Source organism: Brassica napus, chromosome C1, assembly GCF_020379485.1.
Source record: "Brassica napus cultivar Da-Ae chromosome C1, Da-Ae, whole genome shotgun sequence".
NCBI lineage: Eukaryota > Viridiplantae > Streptophyta > Magnoliopsida > Brassicales > Brassicaceae > Brassica > Brassica napus.
This window is the reverse complement of record NC_063444.1, coordinates 3341859-3364211: the sequence shown is the minus strand read 5'-3', so window position 1 is coordinate 3364211 and position 22353 is coordinate 3341859. Positions and strand designations below refer to the sequence as shown.

Genomic DNA, 22353 nt, shown 5'->3' with positions numbered 1-22353 from the left:
TTTGAGAATTTATCATTTGTAAAAACAAATTAATTAAAGAGGTCCAACTTTGATTTAAATAAGGAGAAACACAAGAAAGATAATACATAGACCAAAGGAAAGGACACATAAGTCAATAAATAATTTTGTATATAGCGATTTTCAAAATTCAAAACAAAACTATAGTTAAAATAAGTAATGATCATATGAACTTTGTTGCATACAGATGCAATCTGAAATTTGAAATAATTAGAGTTCAAGACCTCAAACCAAAAGAAAAGAATAAAGTTCATCGTATAATAGATTTTGATAATTGAACTGAACATATACAATCTTAATTTGCTTCTTTTTATATATGAAAGACGGACACATATATTAACTTTCGAGATGTATGTGGGAAGTGAAAATTGTAATATATTTGTTATTTATATTAGTTAGAAAATATATAAATTATCGTTTTCCCGGAGAGCATCAAGCTGTTCAACATGTGCACCATCTGCCATCACAATCGTGCTTCCTCGTCTCCCGAACTTCTTCTCTGCACCATTAAAGTTAATACAAATTTAATAATCACAATCCAACAATTGCAGTGTTGTGTTTAATATACATCTACACATATTGATAAAAGTAAATGATTATAATATGGAAAGCATAACCGGACGGACGGTCGCTTTTTATAATCTCCAAATAAGTATATTTTAAAAATATTTTATACGTTAAAATAGAATTCACAGCTTTGATTTATGTGTGATTTTTTAAAAAATAGACCTAATAGACTTATTCATAAAAAATCTTGTTACATTTAATCTCTAATTTTATCATTTAAATTTTTGATCTACCAGATATTTTTATCGGGCTATCAATAATTAGATTTAAACAATAGATGATCTATTGGATTTATAGATAGTATAAATTAAATATATATAATTTAATGTTGTAATACTATACCTCCATATGTTAAATATTTAAATATTCGTCGATGTTAAACTTTTGAAATTATAAAGATTTTTTTAAATAACAAAAATTATATTATCTAACAATGATTAATCTTTACTACCTTAAACCAATGAAAACAATTTTTAAACTATATAGTTAATTTTAAAAATTAAACAAAAACTAAATGTTTAATTATTTACTCGATAATATAAATCTATGAAGCGAAAAGTTTAATTTTTTAAAAACTTTCTAAATTTGTGAAATGTTACAATATCTTTGAATATGACAGTAAAACAATATTTTACTAATCTTTATATATATAGTTACGATTTTAATAATGATATAATAATCCAAAAATATATATATTGAAGAAGATACAAATACATGAATGTTTGAAACAATTTATTCAGTGAAAAAATATACCGTAAACTTATTATGTTTTAAAAATCGATAGACACATATATAATATAATATATACCAATTTAGAATTGAAAATAAAATATTTTTATAAAAATAAATGAAAACAAAAATAAGTAGTGAAAGAGTGAAACTGACCAGCTAAGTCGAATAGAAGTTGGATAGAATCAGGTAACATGACAAGTCTACCATTGTTGTTGTTATCTTGATTAGGAGGATGTCCATGGATTATCACTCTTATGGGAGCTCCTTCTCTTTTATGTTCTTCTTCTGCATTCAAATGTCCATGAAGGATGATGATGATCTAACATACATAATTAAAAATGAAAAAGCGAAAAACTGTAATTCCAAATCTACAAAGTTGTCTTCTTACTCTTTTCATTTTCATCTCTCGACACCATAACTATCTCCTCATTGTTACTTTGTGGTGCTTCCTCTGTATGAACCGTTTCCTTTCACAAAAAAATATATGAATTCATCTCAAAACCAATTGATAATCGTTACGTGAGCACTATGCATTTGTTATAACAAAATCAATGGTCCTTAAACCGATATCTATGTCAAATGTAGACTAATTTAAGTCCAAACACCTTCTGGTTAGCCATAAAGATAATTGTGGAGTAACCTTGAGAAAAGTGTACCTGAGTATCTGCATTAGCTAATAAATCTCTAAGAAATGGGATTTCTTTCTTCAAGTCATCATTTAAATCCTTGAGATACTACAAAAAGGAAACATTATCAGTTTTATAATATAAGCACTAGTTGCTGAATGTGTTTAACTGTTTAAGGTTACTAAAGAGTTTGATGAACTTGCAGTCATGAAATTTGTGATGATCATTTTGGAGTCTTCGATATCAGATTGAACCATTTCTTTGAACCTATGATGACCTATTCGAATAATTTGAGAAAGCCTCCTTGTCCTCACAGTGAAAGGCTGAGGAATGTTGAAGAAAACTCCAATCTCTCCTGCCATATCCCCTGGACCTAACTTCGCCAATACCTTCATCGCCATTTATAAAATCAATTCTTAATTCTCTATATCAATGTTGAGTGTAAATAAATGTGTTTTAATTTTAACTAAAAAGTAATGGTTTAGAGTTTTACCTGTTCACTTGCACCCTTGGATCTAATTATCTCCTGTGATTTCAAAATAAATTATATTTATCAACTGAAGTCAAGTTATATATATTTTGAGAATGTATATGACATAGATAACATACCACTCCTCCAGATACAAGTATGTAGAAATCCGTTGGAATCTCATTTTGTAATATCATCTCCATTTTAGGCGGAAAATACTCTGCTTTTATGTTAGAAACCTACAAAAACAAACAGGAACAATTAGTTAATGCCTTCTTTAACAAGGAACAAAAATAAAATGGACTTGTTGATGGATCACCATCTGAACGATGAGGCCATCAGGTAATCCTTTAAAAAGATAAGCATTCTCTATGACCGAGCGGAATAAATGCTCGTTAATGCTTGATCTTATGGCCTTAGGTAAGTCTTGGAGAACCTCTTCTTGTTTTAACTCAGCAGTCTTGAACTTGAGCTGCATATGTGCAAGCATCTGATCCCTCATCATATCCGGTAACTTGTTCTTGCTTGTGTACCGCAATATATGATTGAATGCACTTCTCTGTCCAACAACATGAATAATTTGTTAAGCGTGGCCGGTTTTGGTTACATCCGGATGAAACCATTAGTCTTCGTTGGAGCTATTATATATAAGTCGCATGATCTCCAAATTGTTGAATTTTTTATTTAATAAGATTAATCTCAAAATGTTTATGCTTTCTTAAATCTCAGATACGGCTTTGTTCTTAGAGTAACTATAGCCATTTGGTTTTAGTGAAAGAAACCATGCAATGAAAGAAGTGATGATTGTAATGAAAGAACGTACCATGGTGAATGTACGAAGAGCGCCATGGACAACAAGATTGGTCATGTTACCGATGATATAAGCGGTGAGACCAATGTTGAAAAGCATGTAGAACATGTTGAACGTCTTCTCACGTGTATTAACCGCATGCAAATCGCCATAACCCACGGTGGTGAGTGTGACAATGGACCAGTACATTGAGTAAGTGTACCCTAGCCATATGCTTCTGTCCTTGAAATCCTCAACTTGTGATCCTATCCATGTATCTACAGGGCTTGGATAATGGTAGGCTATCCAGAATAAAATGCAACCCCCAATGTGTACCCAAAATATCGTTACCTAAAAATAAATTATGAAAAAAGATGGATAAAAAGCCAACCAAGTTCGAGACTAGCTAGTAACCAATCTGCATATATGCCGGTATCGACTTATAACAAGTGTATGTGGATCACATGTCACGTGGAACTTACGCAAAGAAGCTTAATGACTCTGATCACGAAGTAGTTGAAAAGTGTGTCTTTCTCTAGCCTGTAACAAGAAAAAGAGATACATTTATATGATGACTTATGAAGAATATGTGTATTATAATGTCCAAAACATATACATGTGTCTAAAAACTATATACACCTTTTAAAGAGTTCGGCAACACGACGGAGACGCCAGAGGCGGAGCAAATTAAGGAAGCCAAAAGCTTGGCCTCGTCCGCTATTTCCGGTGACAGTTTTATAAATGAACTGAATCGGTAACGTTGATACTACGTCCATCACAAAAGCCAAGCTCTTCAAGTACCTGACAATGGCTTCACATATTCCATATTAATCTCAACCCTTAACTATATTAATATACTCACGTCAAATAAATCATAACCAGGACGTGAGTATATAATGAAGCTACTTATTTTTCCATGTAAGTTATAACTAGGTAGTCTTTAGGGCATGATTATGGCTGGGACATTTTTTGGTCCTTAATTTTTTTTTTTTTTTTATTTAATAAAAAAATGATGAACCAATTGTGGACCGCCACGTGTCAGTGGGGCCCGCAAACAGTTAGGGACAACCCTTGGGACGTTTCTTAATTAGGAACATTTGAGCAAAGTTCTTAGAAAAATGTGGTGGGCCCCACACCAAAAACACTAAAGACCAATGTTGGGACTACCAATATGGGAAGGCATCAGGACAACGACTAAATACGTCCAAATCATCGATGTTTTTTGGAAACCGAGTCGAGTATTCTCGGAAGCAAGATATTAAAAATGTCTTAGGTTTCTCTTCAGAAGGCGGTATGGGGATGTATCTTGGATTACCGGAACAAATCAGTGGCTCGAAGATGAAAGTGTTCTCATTTGTACAAGATCGATTCAATGGGCGAGTCAACACTTGGCCATCGAGACTCCTTTCTAAAGGAAGAAAAGAAGTTCAAGTCAAATTTGTGGCTCAAGCAGCGCCGACATTTGTGATGTCGTGTTACTTGTTCCCACAAGGCATTACTGATAAATTAAAGAGTACGACGTCTAATTTTTGGTGGAGCTATAAACAGAACAGCAGAGGCCTACATTGGATAGCATGGGACGAGATCTGTACCCCTAAAGATTCGGGGGGACTAGGCTTTCGAGATCTTCATGACTTCAATATAGCTCTTCTTGCAAAACAATTGTGGAGACTAATTCATTATCCAAACTCCTTACTAGCACGTGTTTTAAAACGGAGATACTACAATCACACCTCTCCATTAGAAGATCGGCGTACATACTCACCATCATATGGATGGCGTAGTATTATAGCGGCAAAACCTCTACTCATATCGGGTCTACGGAAAACAATTGGTACGGATCGAGACACGAGGGTTTGGAGTGAGCCTTGGGTTCCAGATAAAGTGGCTCGACCACCTAGACCTGCTGACCACATTGTATACAGACTACCCCAACTTCTTGTTCAGTCCTTTATTAGGAATGATACCAAGGAGTGAGATACACAACTTTTACGGGAGTTCTTCCACCCAGATGATATTCCTTTGATACTTGGGCTAAAACCTTCTCGCTCTCGTTCTCCGGATGGATATGTTTGGAATCACACAAAATCAGGGGTGTATTCTGTTAAAACCGGTTATGACCTTCTCCGATCGATCAAGTTGAGTCTTTCACATGAAGACGTTATAGAACCAAGTATCACAGGCCTACAGAGCCATGTGTGGAAGATAAAGGCCCCGAGCAAGATGAAACATTTTTTGTGGCAGGCTATCACGGGATGTGTGGCGACGGCAGAGAGGCTCATGTATAGACACCTGGGCACCGATAGGAGTTGTCCTAGATGTGTTGGGCCAGTGGAGTCGATTAATCATCTTCTTTTTGAATGTCCTCCAGCCCTTCAGGTTTGAGCTTTATCGGACTATCCGTCCCTTCCGGGTTACTTCCCGAGTACATCCATATATCAAAACATGAACTTCCTGTTTTGGAAGAGAAAAGAAGTGGCTCCGCTGAGACCACAATTCGATACCTTCCCATGGATCTGTTGGTACATCTGGAAGGCGAGGAACGACAAACTCTTCAATGGGAAAGACGTATCCCCAATCGACACTCTACGACACGCGACTCTTGAGGCAGAATGTTGGAGAAAAGCCAACGAGCAGGAGGAAGCAAATGAGGATCAAGACGTTCCCCATGCTTCGGAGGTTGAGACTGTGCCCCCTTGGATGCCCCAAATCCCTACCTGCCAAATTGATGCATCATAGATCAATAATGGCAGCGTCAGTGGCTTAGGGTGGAGTCTTAAGGATCAAATGGGCTCAGGATTTTTTGGATTACGGACGTGTCACAGGAGCCTCTCATCTTTGCACGCTGAGATGGAAGGCTTACTTTGGACAGCCTCTTGTATGAGAGACAGAAGGATTACCTCGGTACGATTTGAGACGGACTGCTCGGACTTAGTGGAAATGACTACAAACCCGATGGATTGGCCAGCCTTCACGACAGAGATCGAGGCGTTCCAGAGGCTACAGGAGGACTTCGAGGATGTGAGTCTATCTCATATTCCTCGGAGTCGGAATGGCCGAGCAGACGCGTTAGCAAAGGAGGCAAGGATCAAAGGTTATATTTTCTCTCATATAGATCAGACCCGGGTAGATGGAGATACTTCTCGGAGAATCGACTCATCTACTCTCCACTTGATCTAGTTTAGATGGATAGATGACAAAGAAAAAAAAAACAATAACCATGCCCTTAGAAACAATTTTTTGGAAAAATCATACTAACGATCAAACATATGATTTAATCTTTATGAGATTTAAATGACAAAAATATATATTAATATACTGTGAAATAACCTAGGTATTACTATTATTGATTTATTTACCGTCTGGCGATGAGGTTGTAGTCGTCGACGATGAGGTAAGTAGAAGTATCTAAGTAGGCAACAAAAAACGTGAGGACGATATCGACGGCGAAGAAAAAGTCAACGACGAGATCAATGGTCAGAAAAGCTCCATCAGCAGCTTTCTCGAAAGCCAACTCAAAGATAGATGCCCACGCCGAGTACCCCACCAAGATCACCAGATACAATTCCCACAACCTACCAATAAATATATATTTTCATTTTCTTTGTTTTATAATAAGGTTTTAATGTTAGAAATGATATATTCTTCATACTATAGTGAAAATATTTTTTTTTTTGAGAAATAACTATAGTGAAAATATTGTAAAAAACCTGTAACGACGATCATAAGGAAGAACGATGAAAGGTTTGGAAGAAGGATTTTTATCGACGACTGTCCCAAACGCAGGCAAGAGACTGCTTGAAACCGACGTTATGTTCTTCACATCTTTGCTTGACCTTCTTCTGAATAGTAACGATAACGGCGATCTCTCTTCCGTCGTTCCTAACGGCGCCGTCGAAGCCCTTCCTCCTCTAGACAGCAGAGGTAACGGCGATCTCGCCTCTGAAGTCGTCGCAGACATACTTGTTTCCTTCTTCTTTTCTCTCCTTCAGGCTTGGTTGCCTCTCTTGTCATTTATATTACCGTTTGTTTTTTTATCCTTATTTAAATTATGAAAAGGTGGTGAGCGAGTTTCGTTGACTTTATTAACTTTTTTTCGTAATAATTTGTGGGAAAAATTGTTTTTCTAATCAAATTATATACTGTCACTACAAGTCTACAACATGTGTGTTTCCCTAATCAAGTTAGTAATAACATGATTTTATTCTGTAATACGCATACGTGCTAGTTTCTTGGGTTGCATGCTAAATGTACCCACTCCAGTTATACCCTTTGTTTTCCCGAAGAGCTCATTGAGACTTTTGACTTGTATTCACGTCTCTGTGTGTGTATTCAATATGACAACCAGTGTAATGATATAATCGAGATCTACAAAATACAACTAGAGGATAAGGTTCTTTTTTGTACGAAAATGTTATTTAAGTAGTAGAGCTGAAGTATTGATATTCTCAAAGTCAAATCTGGACGTATTTGTTTTTTGTTTTTATCATCGATGACACCTGACAGGAATCGTAATGTTGAGAACAATGCCAACGATAATAAATACATTAATAAATTAAGATACACTATAGTACTATGTTTTAGTACATTTTTTGTTTTTAACTGACACAATAAACGGAAAGAACATAAGTAAGAACACATATTTACATATAAATAAACTTCTGAAGTGTTGAATGTGCATCAATGCATGTAGTTTATATATGTAGTTGTCAATGATGATTGTCATGTTTGATCATTCGAGCTCATGGAGATCCATTCTTTGAGCATGATTTGCCACTTTTTTGGTAAAAGACGTTTTTATATCTTTTATTTAGAAAAAGTTTTTTACTGTTTCTTAGTTAAAAGATAAGAGACGTGTCTTATATTACACTAATAGCTATAGTCTAAAAATCCTCATTAATCATGCTTTTATAAATCGATTTGTCGTGTTTCTATATATAGGACAAAACTAAGACTCAGATATATGAATGAAAGTGTCACGGATGCTTAAAAAAGGTGTCACGGACGACTAGAGATGTTGTGTTCAATGTTCGATGCCGAGTGAGAAGAAAAGGCAATCAATATAAATGTCGACCAAAGGAGTGAGTGACAATAGTGAATTCTTTATCGTTCTATATAATTTATATCATTTACAGAGAATATTTATTTTTGTTGTTCAAAAAAAAACAAGGAATATTTGTTCTATATGGTTCCCTGACATTCTTTAAAATTTAAAGAATAATAGACTATATTTCCGACTGGTGACCATTCTGAAAACAAGTGGAATAAATAAAAAATGAATGTAGAAAAATAAAATTACAGGAATGAAAAAGAATAGTTGTTCCATCCCATATTTAACAAGGATTAACTTTGTTCTTTATTTTTCTACAAAAAAAAGAAATAGTAGAGAATGATAAAAAAAAATTATTCTTCGTAAATGATAATTTTTTTAGAAACATTAGAGAATGCATTATTTCTCGCCGTTCCTTGGCCACTATTTATATACTACATTTATTTCTAATCAAATTAGGAGAAGAATACATTTTTCTCTTCTTTTATTTCTTTCATTCATTTTCTTTGTATTCCTTATATTTTTTTAATTGTTACCTAGAGCCACAGTGATGTGTTTGTTGAATTAATAGATGCGGCATATGCCTTGAAACGGACGTCAAGCTTAGGGGAATGTATTCAACTGAGAGTTTCAGGTGATTTGTATTAAAATGACAAATCCACTGTTATTGAAACATGAATTTTAAAAACTCATTTAAAATCCACTGTTATTGAATTTGACATTTCTTATAATACTCTGAAATCCACTGTTATTGAAAATATTTTAAGTTGTGGAGTTTTAAAGTTTTCAGATGATTTTAGGGTGTTTGGATAGGATTTCTTAGTTAAAAAAATTAAAACCCAAATCTCATAGTTTTAGGTGGTATTTTAGAGCAGTTTAACAAAAATCACTTAAATCTCTGCAATTTATTGAAATAATCTAAAACCCCATTAAAAATCAAATCACATCAAAATGTTAAATTGAATACATCCCCTTAATTTCTCCATAGTGGGCCTGGGCCGATATTATAACGTCCCGTAACTACGGGGCTAAATTTGCAGATCCGAAAATCTTTAGACCCGGTCCGGGTGAGTCTTATGAAAATTGGTTGATTTCGCCATTCGAAACCGAAGGGATTGGCCGGTTAAATATTGGTTAACACAAACCAAATATCTTGTACGGGTTGTACCTGTAACTGTAAGGCTGTTAATCCGAAACCCTAGTCCCCCTTGCATTCATCATCGTCATTCTCCCCTTTCGTCGATTCGCCGCCGCCGCCTTGTGCTTAGCCATTTACAGTTTCTACATGTTATCGAGTTTTCTCTCCCTTTAGTTGCAGATTAGCATCGGAATCTATTTTTGATGTCTCGGTGATCGATTATATTCCGCGTCGGTGATGATGGTGAACGAATTCGAGAAGATGGATAAGGAACGAGTTCGAAAACGGCCGCGTATGACCTGGGACGAGGCCCCAGCTGAACCTGACGTTCGTCTTCTTCTTCTTCATCCTAATTTTTTTAAATTCAAATTAAAGCTTTCACATTTAGAAATTAGGTTTTAACATTCCTTTGAACGTGGAGAGAAAGATTCAAGCTCTCACAATTCTAATAATTTCTTCTTTGTTTGTTTATGTGTGGATAGGCTAAAAGGTCTCAGAGACATGGAAGCGATGGGAGGGTTTTGTTGTCACCACCACTAAGGGAGGATGATCGCGATGGCCATTACAGTTTCAGTTTGAGAGAGAATCTCACTCCTAGATGTGAGTTGCTTTTTTTGATGAGTTTTTGATTGATAAAGTTGCTAACTTTCTATGTGATATGTGCATTGTTTATTAGTATTCCTTGTTGTGGCAGTATTGGATCAGTGATGATCTTTGTTAGGTTTGGCTTTTATGAACATTGTTTATTGTTTTAGCTTTTACTCACTCCAATGTGTGTGTGTTTTCTGGACAGATAAGATACTAAGCAAGATGGGTGAAGGTTAGCTTGTCAAGTGGCATGGTGTGTTCGAGATAAAAAAAAATGTTTATGTGAATCAAAAATCGCGCCATTTCAGTGTCGTTGCTGGTGTTGTAGGCACATTTGGTCGGGTTTTGGAATGTTGGGATCGTGAAACTAAAGAATATGTGGCTATAAAGATTATCCGAAGCATCAAGAAATACAGGGATGCAGCTATGATCGAAATTGATGTTCTTCAGAAGCTTGTTAAGACTGACAAAGGCCGCAAACGGTATTTTCATATGAATCTTCTTTTAGCTGATTGCAAAGAGTGACATGGTCTTCTGTAGAGGTGTATATCATGCTCAGTTTCTTCATCTCTGCTTTGTCTTTGCAGATGTGTACAGATGAAGGACTGGTTTGATTACCGTAATCATATTTGCATTGTAAGTATTCCAGTTTTTTTATTGATTTCTTCCCGCACTGAAATGCATCTCTAGGTATTATTGGTTCTATGTTCAGTGACCTCTTAATTTCTCTGGCTAGCTTTCTTTTATTTGTTTCCTGATTTAAAAAAAAATCCAGTTCCATGTGTAGATATTTCATATTGTTTTTGTCGATGAAGTTTGGGAACTAAACAGAACCTTCCTTTGAATGAATTGTAATGGTGTTACCAGGTGTTCGAGAAGCTTGGGCCAAGTTTGTTTGACTTTCTAAAGAGAAATAAATACTCCGCATTTCCTCTGGCTCTTGTCCGTGATTTTGGATACCAGCTTTTGGAATCTGTAGCATGTCTGTGAATTGTTCCTTTCAGCTGTTTTTAATAGCATTTTCATTTCCTTTTCTAAGTTCGGTAGCTGTTGTCCAACCTAATGCCTCTCTGTTCTTAACATCTTTTTATTTTCTTTCTTGTTTACAGATATGCACGAGTTACAGTTAGTTCACACCGACCTCAAGCCCGAGAACATTCTGTTGGTATCTTCAGAAAATGTAAAGCTTCCTGACAATAAGGTATCTAGAATATAATTAGATTAAGGTTGTGCTTGGTTTGAAACCAAAAAAAAAAAGTTTGATTTATGTAAGTAGTTAATAAGCTAGTATTTTGTAGAAATTTTCTTTTGTTAGAGTCGCACTTTTGACAGTTTGGTGTTTGATTTTGATAAACAGAGGAGTGGTTCAAATGAGACGCATTTCAGGTGTTTACCAAAGTCAAGCGCCATTAAAGTGATTGATTTTGGCAGTACTGTTTGTGATAACCGGATTCATCACTCTGTTGTCCAAACAAGGCATTACAGGTCCCCTGAGGTCATTTTAGGTTGGTAAATCAATTCTGTGCGCAACAATACATACTTGTTGAGGATTTCATAGCTGACACTTACCTACAAATGAACATATCATTGCAGGTCTAGGATGGAGTTATCAGTGTGACTTATGGAGCATAGGTTGTATACTATTTGAACTATGCACGGTAAATTCTCTCATTTTGTTGTATAGTGAATACGTATCTCCTTGTTTTCAGTCGTTTTGCTTACTATTGTCAACAATTCAAAACTGTACATTAGGGTGAGGCTCTCTTTCAGACGCATGATAACCTTGAACACCTAGCGATGATGGAGAGGGCATTGGGACCTCTGCCTGAACATATGACCCGGAAAGCCTGGTTAATTTTTCTACTTCCTCATTTTTGTGTACAAGAAACTTCAGAGAGATATAAATGCTCATGGCTTGTTGCATGTTTGTGTCATTATGCTTTTTGCAGCCGGGGTGCTGAGAAATATTTTAGGAGAGGAGGTAGGCTGAATTGGCCTGAAGGGGCCAACTCTAGGGAGAGTATTAGAGCTGTAAAAAGACTCGATCGTCTGAAGGTTGTGCACCGTTATTATGTTTTAGTGTCTATTGACATGTCTTTCTTTTATGACATTGTAATCTGAACTAGAAAATGCTCATGAACTTGCAGGAGATGGTAGCAAGGCATGTAGACAACACAAGATCTGGATTTGCAGACCTGTTGTATGGTTTACTGCAGTATAATCCATCCGAGCGTCTCACAGCAAACGATGCTCTTGACCATCCTTTCTTTAAGAGCGCAGGTTGAGAAGAAGCAAAAACAGAGGAGGCGAAGTGTCCGTCTGAATAGCAATGTGCACCATAAACTGTAGAATTTTTCTTTGTATCAAGTTTTTGTTAGATTCTAAACACCCTCGTCTCAATAGCACCATACAAGAGTATTCAGGTTTCAAGTTTGGCTACAGAATAATCTCTGTTGTAATTACATTGTGTGTTGTTGAGAGTTAAAAAAAACTTTGACCACATTTTGAAACTTCTCGACTTTGTACGTAAATTGCCAGACCAAACTTGAAAACAAAACAAAGCGGACTACCAAAACGAAAATATCTTCACAATTTTCAAAGAGTTGTCATGTTTGTGTTGTACCCGCAAAATCGAACTGGTGTTTCTAAACTGATCATCGCTAAAGAGGATTAAATGTGAGTAACAAGATTCATGAGAGTCTGAGAAAGTCTAGAAAAACTAGTTGTCTATGCAACATACGTCCAGTGTCACATAGTCCTGAGTTTGATTCCATACTCCTGATCTTCGATGAAGTCAGCCACTCTGTCTCCTACCATATACCGATCATCGTATTCCAGACGGTGAATGTAAAGGAACAGATCGAGGGTGAGCTTGGCTGCGAGCCCTAGGATGATGATGGCTAATAACACCGGCCATATGAGCCTCTGCACGGCCTGGTCGACTGCACCAGAAAATTGAAGCAATGGGAATAGAGAGTTGGCCACCCAGAAAGGGAACGCTAGAGTGGTTAGAAGAGTGTTTATGATCGGACACATGACGTTTCCAAGCAGCCACGTCCATGGAAGCCTGTTGATTCCGACACTTTTGATTCTATCAAGCTTCTCCCGACATGCCACAGTTGCGAAACAGTTGACACGCGTGAACATTGTCTGTAATAAAAGAAAGAGAATCTAGATATTACTTGTCAACCAAGAAAGCGTGAAAACCAAAAAACCTTTAAGATGTAGTACTTACTAGATAGGTCCAGATGTGAAGGACAACTAAGCCGATCAACCAATCTCGGAGAAATAAGTAAACCGGTGGTTCTTTTAGAGGCACCTGTGATGGGATGATGATCATAAGATCGATAAGGAGACCAAGCAACATTGGTATGAAGGAGACCTGTTCATCAAATTTTGGAAGTCAACCAAAAGCTTTTTTCAATAATGTTGAAAGGAAGATGAAGTTTTGAGTTTGCTTACCCAGATGGAGAGCAGTAAGGTGTTCCGTATCCACAGCAGAACAAGGTTGAGAAGTAAATCAGTTCTTCTATTCATGATAAGATTAAATATGAAGCAAGTCCCGACATAGCTTACTCGCAGGATATAGCATCCAATCCAGAATCCATAAACATCTAAAATGACAAGATTTTGAAATGAGACACTTCATCATTAATTAGAGTATAACATGAAACTGTCATTTGCAAGGAAGCCGTATGAAGCAAGATGATGAAAGTTACAAACCGTCGTTTCTGAGTCTGAAATTTATCATGATGAAATAGATACAGTGGAAGAAAGTCCTTCCCACCAGAATTGGCAACGCCATGGAGATTGTACTAATGAGAAACAGGCTCAAAGCTGCTAGAACAAACATCAATCCGATCCTCAGTGTTATAAACCTGCATCTACAGCTTATTAGAGCATGAACAATTAAGTTTTTCTTTAATAAAAAAGCTCTCTATATCTGTTACCTGTCGTCAGTATCTTCTTCAGAAGTGGCATCGTTCTGAGATTCATAGAATCTGACTAGAGAGCCTTCAGCTATAGGACTCAGTATAGACCAACTATCACGAGCCTCCAGCTCTTGTTGCAACAACGGTCTCACTTTCTGGTTTGCATGGTTTTCGAGAAAGAAGTCGCTCAACTGGAGCCAGGAACTGACAGTAATTATCCACTTGTGAACTATGGGTTCCATTGCTGTCTTAATAAGCTCGTCTAACCACTCCATAGCTCCTATTCTCACTAACAATACGTCAGCAGCCATTGAGAGAAACATAATCCTTTCTTCACAGATCCTGCATCATATTAATGCGTTTAAAGAAAAAAATATCGAAGTAGCATGACGTTAGAGATGATACAAGGTAAGCATAGGCAAAGAGGATCTTACCAGAACTGGAGTGGGAAAAAAGAGGGGCTGATGAAAGAGATAGTCATTATTGGCATGTGAACCAAAATCACCATCAATGATGCATGGAAAGCCAACGCAAAGAGAAATTGGCCTAGGTACAGTTTAGTGATCTTGTAGTTGGGATCAGTAACATCTAGTAGAAACCAAAAGGGTCGTTTCTGCAAGATCTGTCAAAAAGAAAAGAATACCTTTTAAAAATCTCATCAAAAAATAAGGTCCTGTACGAATGAAAGTAAAACTAAACCGGGATACCATCTGGATAAGCTCCATGGAATTGAAAACCAATAGCAAGCAAAGTTGTCCGAAAGCCCAATGTAAGATCATCACTAAGGGACAGTCTGAAACAAGCTCAAGCCTCCGAGAAACTGCAGTTCCAAATATAGGGAGTATGCAAAAATCTAACCAGCAGCCAATTACCAAAGGCATAACACCAAATTTCAAAAACAAGACGAAACCATCCTTAACCGCATATAGATTTTTCCACAGTTTTGCTGAAAGAATCCATAAGCCGTATGAGAGTGCCACTGCTACCATGAGAAATCCCAGTGATATTCTCTTGGCTAAGGCTTGAACTGAGTCTACAAGAAAAACGGAGGAAAATGATAGCACAGTCAAATATCCAATAACGACTGGTTCTTGGGCAAGTGAGTCTCCCGAAAGAAGTAGGATTGCGATGACAAGTCTCCCCATCATAAATGGAAGAAGAAGGAAGAAGAATGAGACATAGAAGCTGATGGCAAGAACCTGCAGAGATTAAAACAAAACTCGTAACCCTAATAAAACATTTCCAAATAAGAAGAAATGTGTAGAAACAGGGGACTTACAGCAAATGCATTGTCATCAAGAAGGAAAAGAAACCTCCTGACTGCTCCAAATTCATTAAGCTGTGGGTTTCGAAGACGAGTCCATGCTTCACGAGGTTCAACCATAATGAAGTGGAAGAATCCACGCCTTGTGAGAAAATCATGCCACCAACTCCTCCTCCTCCTCCACGTCTTGGTTCGTTTTCTCCATGGATCTCACAGTGAATCCGTAAGATATCTTCAGCCATAAGCTTTAGAATCGCTATCGCGGTCATAAGATACGCAATCAAGCCATCGTACAAGAAGCCAGCGAAGAGCAAAGCAAATTTCTCAGAAACTCTGAAAACTCTCTGGTTATCAATCGCAGTACTTCGTCCCCATGGATGCAAAGAAAAGCAAAAGGCGTTGAAGAGAAACACGAAGACGTAAGCAGCGACGCGTAGTGTCCTCAGCGACAGTCCTCTGACAAACTCACGGCATGGGAGCCTCTCCGGTGCGTTCTCAGAGTAAACAGGGACGAACGAGTAGCTACGCCCACACACCTGCGTTAAAAGGAAGACGAAACGTAGATTTTCCGTCGCGATGACGAAATTAAAGCCTAAAACCCTATTTCGTCGCAATGAAAGAGAAAAACTCGAAACAGAGTATCGGGAAGATGAGAGAAAGAGGGAAGAAACCTCGCACTGCTTGTATCCGCGGCGGTTGAGCCAGAGACGGAGACACTCCTGGTGAACGTACTTGATGGATCCTCTACACGCACACGGATACCTCAACGGATCGTCTGGTCCTTCCGGTGATCGGCAAATCCGGCACAAATCTCCTCCGTCGTCTCTTTTGTCAGTTTCGACTGCCGGAAGAGCTCGATCGTAGCCACCGTCTTCGTTCTCCGCCGGAAAAAACGTCCATATTCTCGCCTCTCTCTCTCTCTCGTCACTCGGTTCACTCTCTAGTCACTACTAACTTCTTCATGCTAAAGCTTAAAAAGCAAATATATTTTAAATTAAATTAAAAAGTGAGCCAGAGTCCGTTCTTTGTTTGTTTCTGGTAAAAAGTCAGTTTCAACTCTGCTTTACCACCTTAAAACTGTAAAATTCAACCTTTAATAGTCACAGTAATTAAAACAGACTTTTCTAGTTTCCCACGAGCTTTGATTTGGACGTTCGTTGACTGGGACCCACTAAATTTGACTACGTGTTAACTACTAATCACCGTCTAAAGATTTTCCTTCCATAATAACATCTTGAAACTACATATATCTAACGTAATGTAGAAAACAATATTATATATACGAACACCTTTGGTTTTTGGTCTTTTGATACTCAGAGATCTTTAGTGAAATCGATCAACCTCTCTCCCACTTTGTAACGGTTATCGAATTCCACTTGGTGAATGCATGTAAATGATGAGATCACGAGTGAGCTTGGCACTAAACCATATGACCATCAAGGCTAGCAACGCCGGCCAGACGAACCGTTGGACGGTTAAGTTAGCTTCACGTGAGAATCCAGGAACAGGGAACAGAGAAGTCACCATCTCGTAAGGGACGCAGAGAGTGATTAGAAGTGTGTGTTACGGCCGAGCCAATAATAAGCCATGTGAAAGGAAGATGGTTGATATTGACGCTTCTGATTATTTGAAGCTTTTCACGCCATGCAACGGTCGCGAAGGAGGTGATTGGTGTGAACATAGTCTGCGAGGAATAATCTCTGTTGTAATTAATTACATTGTGTTGTTGAGAGTTAAAAGACGCTTTGACCACATTTTGAACCTTTTCGACTTAATTTGTACGTCTTTAACGTGAAAACAGAACAAAACGGACTACCAAAACGAAAATATCGTCAAAATTTTTAAACAGTTATCATGTTTGTGTTGTAACCCGCACAAACGGACCGGTGTTTCTAAACTGATCATCGCTAAATAAGATGAAATGTACGTAAACAAGATCAAGAGATGCATAGCATAGCAAGTTTGAGAAAGCCTAGAAAAACTAGTTGTCCATGCAACGTTCAGTGTCACATAGTCTTGAGGACTTGTTTCCTTACTCATGATCTTCAATGAAGTCAGCCACTCTGTCTCCCACCATATACCGATCATCATACTCCAGACGGTGAATGTAATGGAACAAATCGAGAGTGAGCTTGGCTAGGAACCCTAGGATGATGATGGCTAATAACACCGGCCATATGAGCCTCTGCACGGCTTGCTCGACTGCACCAGAAAATTGAAGCAATGGCAATAGAGAGTTGGCCACCCAGAAAGGGAATGCGAGAGTGGTTAGAAGAGTGTCTATTATCGGACACATGACGTTTCCAAGCAGCCACGTCCACGGAAGCGTGTTGATTCCGACACTTTTGATTCTCTTGAGCTTCTCCCGACACGCCACAGTTGCGAAACAGTTGATACGCGTGAACATAGTCTGTAATAAAAGAAACAGAATCGAGATATTACTTGTTGCGCAAGAAAGCAAGAAAGCCAAAAATCCATAAGATGTATTCCTTACTATATAGGTCCAGATGTGAAGGATAGCTAGTCCGATCAACCAATCTCGGAGCAATGAATGAACCGGTGGTTCGTTTAGAGGCACCTGCGATGGGATGATGATCATAAGATCGATGAGGAGACCAAGCAATATTGATATGAAGGTGACCTGTTCATCAAATGTTGCAAGTTATACAAAAGCGTTTTTCAATAATGCTGAGAGGAAGAGTTTTGAGTCTTCTTACCCAGACTGAGAACAGTAAGGCATTCCGTATCCACAGCAGAACAAGGTTGAGAAGCAAATCGGTTCTTCTAATCATGATATGGTTAATTATGAAGCATGTCCGGATATAGGTTACTCGCAGTATATAGCATCCAATCCAGAACCCATAAAGATCTAAAATGAGACACTTCATCATTAATTAGAGCATAACATGAAAACTGGCATTTGCAATGAAGCCGTATGAAGAAAAGTTATGAAGCAAGATGATGGAAGTTACAAACCGTCGTGTTTGAGTCCGAACTTATTCATGATGAAAGAGATAGTGTGGAAGAAAGTCCTTCCCACCAGAATTGGCAACGCCATGGAAATTGTACTAATGAGAAACAGGCTCACAGTAGCTAGAACCAACATCAATGCGATCCTCAGTTTTATAAACCTGCAACTTCAGGTTATTAGAACATGAACAAGTTTAACTCTTTCTTGAAAAGCTCTCTATCTGTTACCTATCGTCGTCAGTATCCTCTTCAGAAGTGGTATCATGCTGAGAACCATAGAAGCTGACTAGAGATCCTTCAGCTATGGAAAGCACTTGAGACCATTCATCAGCAATCTCCAGCCCTTGTTGCAACAACGGTCTCACATTCTGGTTTGCATGGTTTCCGAGAAAGAAGTCCCTCAATTGGAGCCAGGAACTGACCATGATAATCCACTTGTGAACTATGGGTTCTATAGCTGGTTGAATAAGATCGACTAACCAATCGATTACTCTTATTTTCCCTAACCATGAATAAGCAGCCATTGAGAGAAACATAATCCTTTCTTCATAGAACCTGCATCATATATTCATGCGTTTTTTATTAGATTACAGAAAAACATCGAAGTACAGTAGCATGAAACTAGCCATGATACAAGGTAAGTAAAGGCAAAAAGGATCTTACCATAAATGGAGCGGGAAAAAGGAGGGGCTGATGAAAGAGATAGTCATTATTGGCAAGTGAACCAAAATCACCATCAATGATGCATGGAAAACCAACGCAAAGAGAAGTTGGCCAAGGTACAGTTTAGTGATCTTGTAGTCGGGATCAGTAACGTCTAGTAGAAACCAAAAGGGTCGTTTCTGCAAAATCTATCAAAAGAAAGAATACATTTTAACAATCTCATCCATGAAAGTAAAACTAAACTAGACTAAATTGGGTTACCTTCTGGATAAGCTCCATTGAATTGGAAACTAATAGCAAGTAAAGTTCTCCGTACGCCCAATGTACGATCATCACGAAGGGATAGTCTGAAACGAACTCAAGCCTCTGGGGAACCGTCGTTCCAAGTATAGGGAGTGTGCAAAAATCTAACCAGCCGCCAAGCACCAAGGGCAACACTCCAAACTTCAAACTCAAGACGAAACCCTCTTTAAGTTTAACCACATACAGATTTTTCCACACTTTGGCTGAAAAAATCCATAAGAGGTATAGGAGTGCCACTGCTACCACGAGAAATCCCAGTGACAATTTCTTTGCTATGGCTCGACTCAGAGTTGAAAAACTTCCAAGATAAGCCAAGGAAAGTGACAGCATAGTCCAATACCCAATAACGACTGGTTCTTGTGGAAGTGAGTCTCCTGAAAGAAGCTGCGTAGCTACCCCCATACGTTGGAAAAGAAGGATGACAAGTCTCCCCATCATAAATGGAAGAAGAACGAAGAAGAATGAGACATAACAGCTGATGGCAAGAACCTGCAGAGATTTAAACAAAACTTTGTTAACATACTTAAACATTTCCAAATATTAGATACGTAAGAAGAAACGTGTGATTTAACATAAGAGAATCAGAGAGTTACCGCAAATCCATTGTCATCAAGAAGGAAAAGAAACCTTCTGATTGATCCAAATTCACGAAGCTGTGGGTTTCGAGGACGAATCATTGCTTCAAGAGGTTCAACGAAAATGGAGTGGAAGAATCCAAGGCGTGTGAGACAATCATGCCACCAATCACACAGAATCCCTGTATATTTCCAAAACACACACGCACCTCCTCCTCCACGTCCTGGTTCGTTCTCTCCATGGATCCCACGGTGGATCCGTAAGATATCTTCAGCCATAAAATTTAGAACCGCCATCATGGTCATAATATAGGCAATCCAACCGTTGTACAAGAAGCCAGCGAAGAGCAAAGCAAATTTCTCAGAAACTCTGAAAACTCTCTGGTTATCAATCGCAGTACTTCGTCCCCATGGATGTAAAGAAAAGCAAAAGGCGTTGAAGAGAAACACGAAGACGTAAGCAGCGACGCGTAGTGTCCTCAGCGACAGTCCTCTGACAAACTCACGGCATGGGAGCCTCTCCGGTGCGTTCTCAGAGTAAACAGGGACGAACGAGTAGCTACGCCTACATACCTGCGTTGACGAAGATTTTGTAAAGCAAACATGGATTGTGGTCACGAATCTTGTAGAAACACAGTCACGATGAGATTCAAAAAAAAAAAAAAAAAAAAAAAAGAAGCTAAAACCCTATTTCTTCACAAGGAATCAAAAACAGAAGATGAGAGAGAGAGAAAGAGGGAAGAAACCTCGCACTGCTTGCATCCGCGGCGGTTGAGCCAGACACGGAGACATCCCTGGTGAACGTACTTGATGGAGCCTCGACACGCGCACGGATACCTCAACGGATCGTCTGGTCCTTCCGGTGATCGGCAAATCCGGCACAAATCTCCTCCGTCGTCGTCGTCTTTTTCACTTTCTTCTGCCGGGAGAGCTCGATCGTAGCCACCGTCTTCGTTCTCCGCCGTAAAAACGTCCATATTCTCTCTCTCTCTCTCTCTCTCTCTCGTCAGTCGGTTCACTCTCTCGTCGCTCACTTCTTCACGCTAAAGCTTAAAAAGCGAATATATTTTTAAATTAAAATAAATTTAAAAAGAATGCCAGAGGCCCGTTTTAACGATTCGTACTATTCTTTGTTTGTTTGTGGTAGAAAGTCACTTTCTACTTACCACCGTAAAACTGTAAGTAAGATTCAACCTTTAGTCACAGTAATTAATACAGACATTTTGTGGTTTCCCACGAGGTTTGATTTGGACGTTCGTTGACTGGGACCCATTAAATTGGAAAAATACTAATCACCGTCTAAATATTATCCAAATCATTGACTCCATATATAATAATACTAGGTTAAGACCTGAACATTATATATATAAATAATTATATATATTATATGTTTTTACATGAAATAATAAATATATATTAACTATTACATATATAATTAAATTGGTGCGAACATATAATTAAATCAATTTTATTAATCCAAAAAATATTTTTTTTTCTATTTGATAGGATATGTAATTAAATTTTAAATAATATTAACATACATATTATATTTTTAATATTAATATCTATTAAAATGATGTTTTCTACTCATATGATTAATTTATCATTTGTATCTTTTATAGTAAAAACTTTAAATTACTGATAACAAAATTTTCATGGGATTAATAGTTTTGGTAATTTATATATATATTTTTAAATTAAGTTGTCAGTGTTCATTCAAATCTTTTATCAAAAATATTGTTCAGATCAAATTTCGAAACTAAAATATTTATGTATTTGATAAGGTTTATAATTTAATTTAAAATGATATATATATATATATATATATTAACCTTAATAATTATTTAAATTATACTTTTTACTTATATGATTTTGTAATCATTTGTATTTTTGTCATAACTAAAATTTTAAACCATGGATCACAAAATTTGAATGTGAGACTTTTAACAATTTTAGTAATGCAAGATCTGTCAAATGGAAAAATACCTTTTAAAAATCTCATAAAAAAAATAAGGTCCTGTACGAATGAAAGTAAAACTAAACCGGGTTACCTTCTGGATAAGCTCCATGGCATTGCAAACCCATAGCAAGCAAAGTTGTCCGAACATCCAATGTAAGATCATCACGATGGGACAGTATGAAAGGAACTCAAGCCTCTGGGGAACCGTCGTTCCAAGTATAGGGAGTGTGCAAAAATCAAACCAGCAGCCAAGTGCCAAAGGCAAAACACCAAATTCCAAACACAAGACGAACCCATCCTTAACCACAAATAGATTTTTCCACATTTTTGCTGAACAAATCACCCATAAGACGTATTGGAGTGTCATTGCCACCCTGAGAAACCCCATCGATAATCTCTTGGCTATGGCTTGAATTGTGTCTCGACTCAGAGTAGCAAAACTTCCAAGATAAGCCAAGGACAGCGATAGCATAGTCAAATATCCAACAAGAACTGGTTCTTGGACAAGTGATGAGTCTCCTGAAAGAAGCTGCGTAGCTACCCCCATGAGTTGGAAAAGAAGCAGGACTGCACTGACAAGTCTCCCCATCGTAAATGGAAGAAGAACGAAGAAGAATGAGACATAAATGCTGGTGGCAAGAACCTGCAGAGATAAAACAAAACCTGTTAACATAATAAGACATTTCAAAATATGGATAACTAAGAAGA

The 22353-nt window shown here is 37.6% G+C and overlaps 3 protein-coding genes and 1 pseudogene across 6 annotated transcripts; 1 reads left to right on the top strand and 3 right to left on the bottom strand.

Annotated features, from left to right (window-relative positions):
* Positions 1-254: 254 nt before the first annotated feature.
* Positions 255-7728, bottom strand: LOC106411515 (potassium channel KAT3). The gene is made up of 13 exons (XM_048745210.1): positions 6913-7728; positions 6562-6777; positions 3842-4003; positions 3685-3742; positions 3236-3553; positions 2732-2971; positions 2553-2651; positions 2437-2469; positions 2147-2332; positions 1974-2051; positions 1706-1784; positions 1471-1602; positions 255-517 (listed from the first exon to the last, which is right to left on the bottom strand). The coding sequence occupies exons 1-13, from the start codon at positions 7161-7163 to the stop codon at positions 414-416; spliced, it is 1956 nt and encodes a 651-aa protein (XP_048601167.1). The 5' UTR covers positions 7164-7728; the 3' UTR covers positions 255-413.
* A 1689-nt stretch (positions 7729-9417) lies between these two features.
* LOC106375337 (serine/threonine-protein kinase AFC3) lies at positions 9418-12480 on the top strand. 3 transcript variants are annotated; one of them, XM_013815217.3, is made up of 12 exons: positions 9418-9717; positions 9873-9990; positions 10184-10210; positions 10307-10460; positions 10566-10614; positions 10846-10960; positions 11088-11158; positions 11336-11483; positions 11572-11636; positions 11731-11828; positions 11928-12033; positions 12126-12480. In XM_013815217.3, the coding sequence occupies exons 1-12, from the start codon at positions 9628-9630 to the stop codon at positions 12261-12263; spliced, it is 1179 nt and encodes a 392-aa protein (XP_013670671.2). In that variant the 5' UTR covers positions 9418-9627; the 3' UTR covers positions 12264-12480. The 3 variants fall into 3 exon arrangements, with proteins under 3 accessions (XP_013670671.2, XP_013670670.2, XP_022550231.2); XM_013815216.3 differs by having other exon boundaries at positions 9421-9717; positions 11088-11179; XM_022694510.2 differs by lacking the exon at positions 9418-9717 and having other exon boundaries at positions 10184-10231; positions 11088-11179.
* Positions 12481-12545: 65 nt separating this feature from the next.
* Positions 12546-16701, bottom strand: LOC106374216 (annotated as a pseudogene).
* A 300-nt stretch (positions 16702-17001) lies between these two features.
* On the bottom strand, positions 17002-20748 carry LOC106366681 (probable E3 ubiquitin ligase SUD1). Of its 2 annotated transcripts, none has more exons than XM_048745209.1 (9): positions 20432-20748; positions 19704-20258; positions 19069-19599; positions 18808-18995; positions 18373-18699; positions 18151-18305; positions 17892-18043; positions 17669-17752; positions 17002-17584 (listed from the first exon to the last, which is right to left on the bottom strand). In XM_048745209.1, the coding sequence occupies exons 1-9, from the start codon at positions 20660-20662 to the stop codon at positions 17207-17209; spliced, it is 2601 nt and encodes an 866-aa protein (XP_048601166.1). In that variant the 5' UTR covers positions 20663-20748; the 3' UTR covers positions 17002-17206. The 2 variants fall into 2 exon arrangements, with proteins under 2 accessions (XP_048601166.1, XP_048601165.1); XM_048745208.1 differs by having other exon boundaries at positions 17669-17815; positions 20432-20747.
* Between the last annotated feature and the right edge of the window lie 1605 nt (positions 20749-22353).

What these genes read in the sequence shown, in the direction of transcription:
- LOC106411515 (XM_048745210.1), bottom strand. Translation starts at nt 7,163, where the DNA reads ATGTCTGCGACGACTTCAGAGGCGAGATCGCCGTTACCTCTGCTGTCT. An exon ending in CCTTATGATCGTCGTTACAG is followed by an intron (nt 6,778 to 6,912) that starts GTTTTTTACAAT and finishes ATTTATTGGTAG; the next exon opens with GTTGTGGGAATTGTATCTGG. An exon ending in TACTTGTATCTGGAGGAGTG is followed by an intron (nt 2,470 to 2,552) that starts GTATGTTATCTA and finishes TTGAAATCACAG; the next exon opens with GAGATAATTAGATCCAAGGG.
- LOC106366681 (XM_048745208.1), bottom strand. Translation starts at nt 20,662, where the DNA reads ATGGACGTTTTTACGGCGGAGAACGAAGACGGTGGCTACGATCGAGCT. An exon ending in GCGGATGCAAGCAGTGCGAG is followed by an intron (nt 20,259 to 20,431) that starts GTTTCTTCCCTC and finishes TCGTCAACGCAG; the next exon opens with GTATGTAGGCGTAGCTACTC. An exon ending in GAGGATACTGACGACGATAG is followed by an intron (nt 18,306 to 18,372) that starts GTAACAGATAGA and finishes CTGAAGTTGCAG; the next exon opens with GTTTATAAAACTGAGGATCG.
- LOC106375337 (XM_013815216.3), top strand. Translation starts at nt 9,628, where the DNA reads ATGATGGTGAACGAATTCGAGAAGATGGATAAGGAACGAGTTCGAAAA. An exon ending in ACTAAGCAAGATGGGTGAAG is followed by an intron (nt 10,211 to 10,306) that starts GTTAGCTTGTCA and finishes CTGGTGTTGTAG; the next exon opens with GCACATTTGGTCGGGTTTTG. An exon ending in GTCCCCTGAGGTCATTTTAG is followed by an intron (nt 11,484 to 11,571) that starts GTTGGTAAATCA and finishes ATATCATTGCAG; the next exon opens with GTCTAGGATGGAGTTATCAG.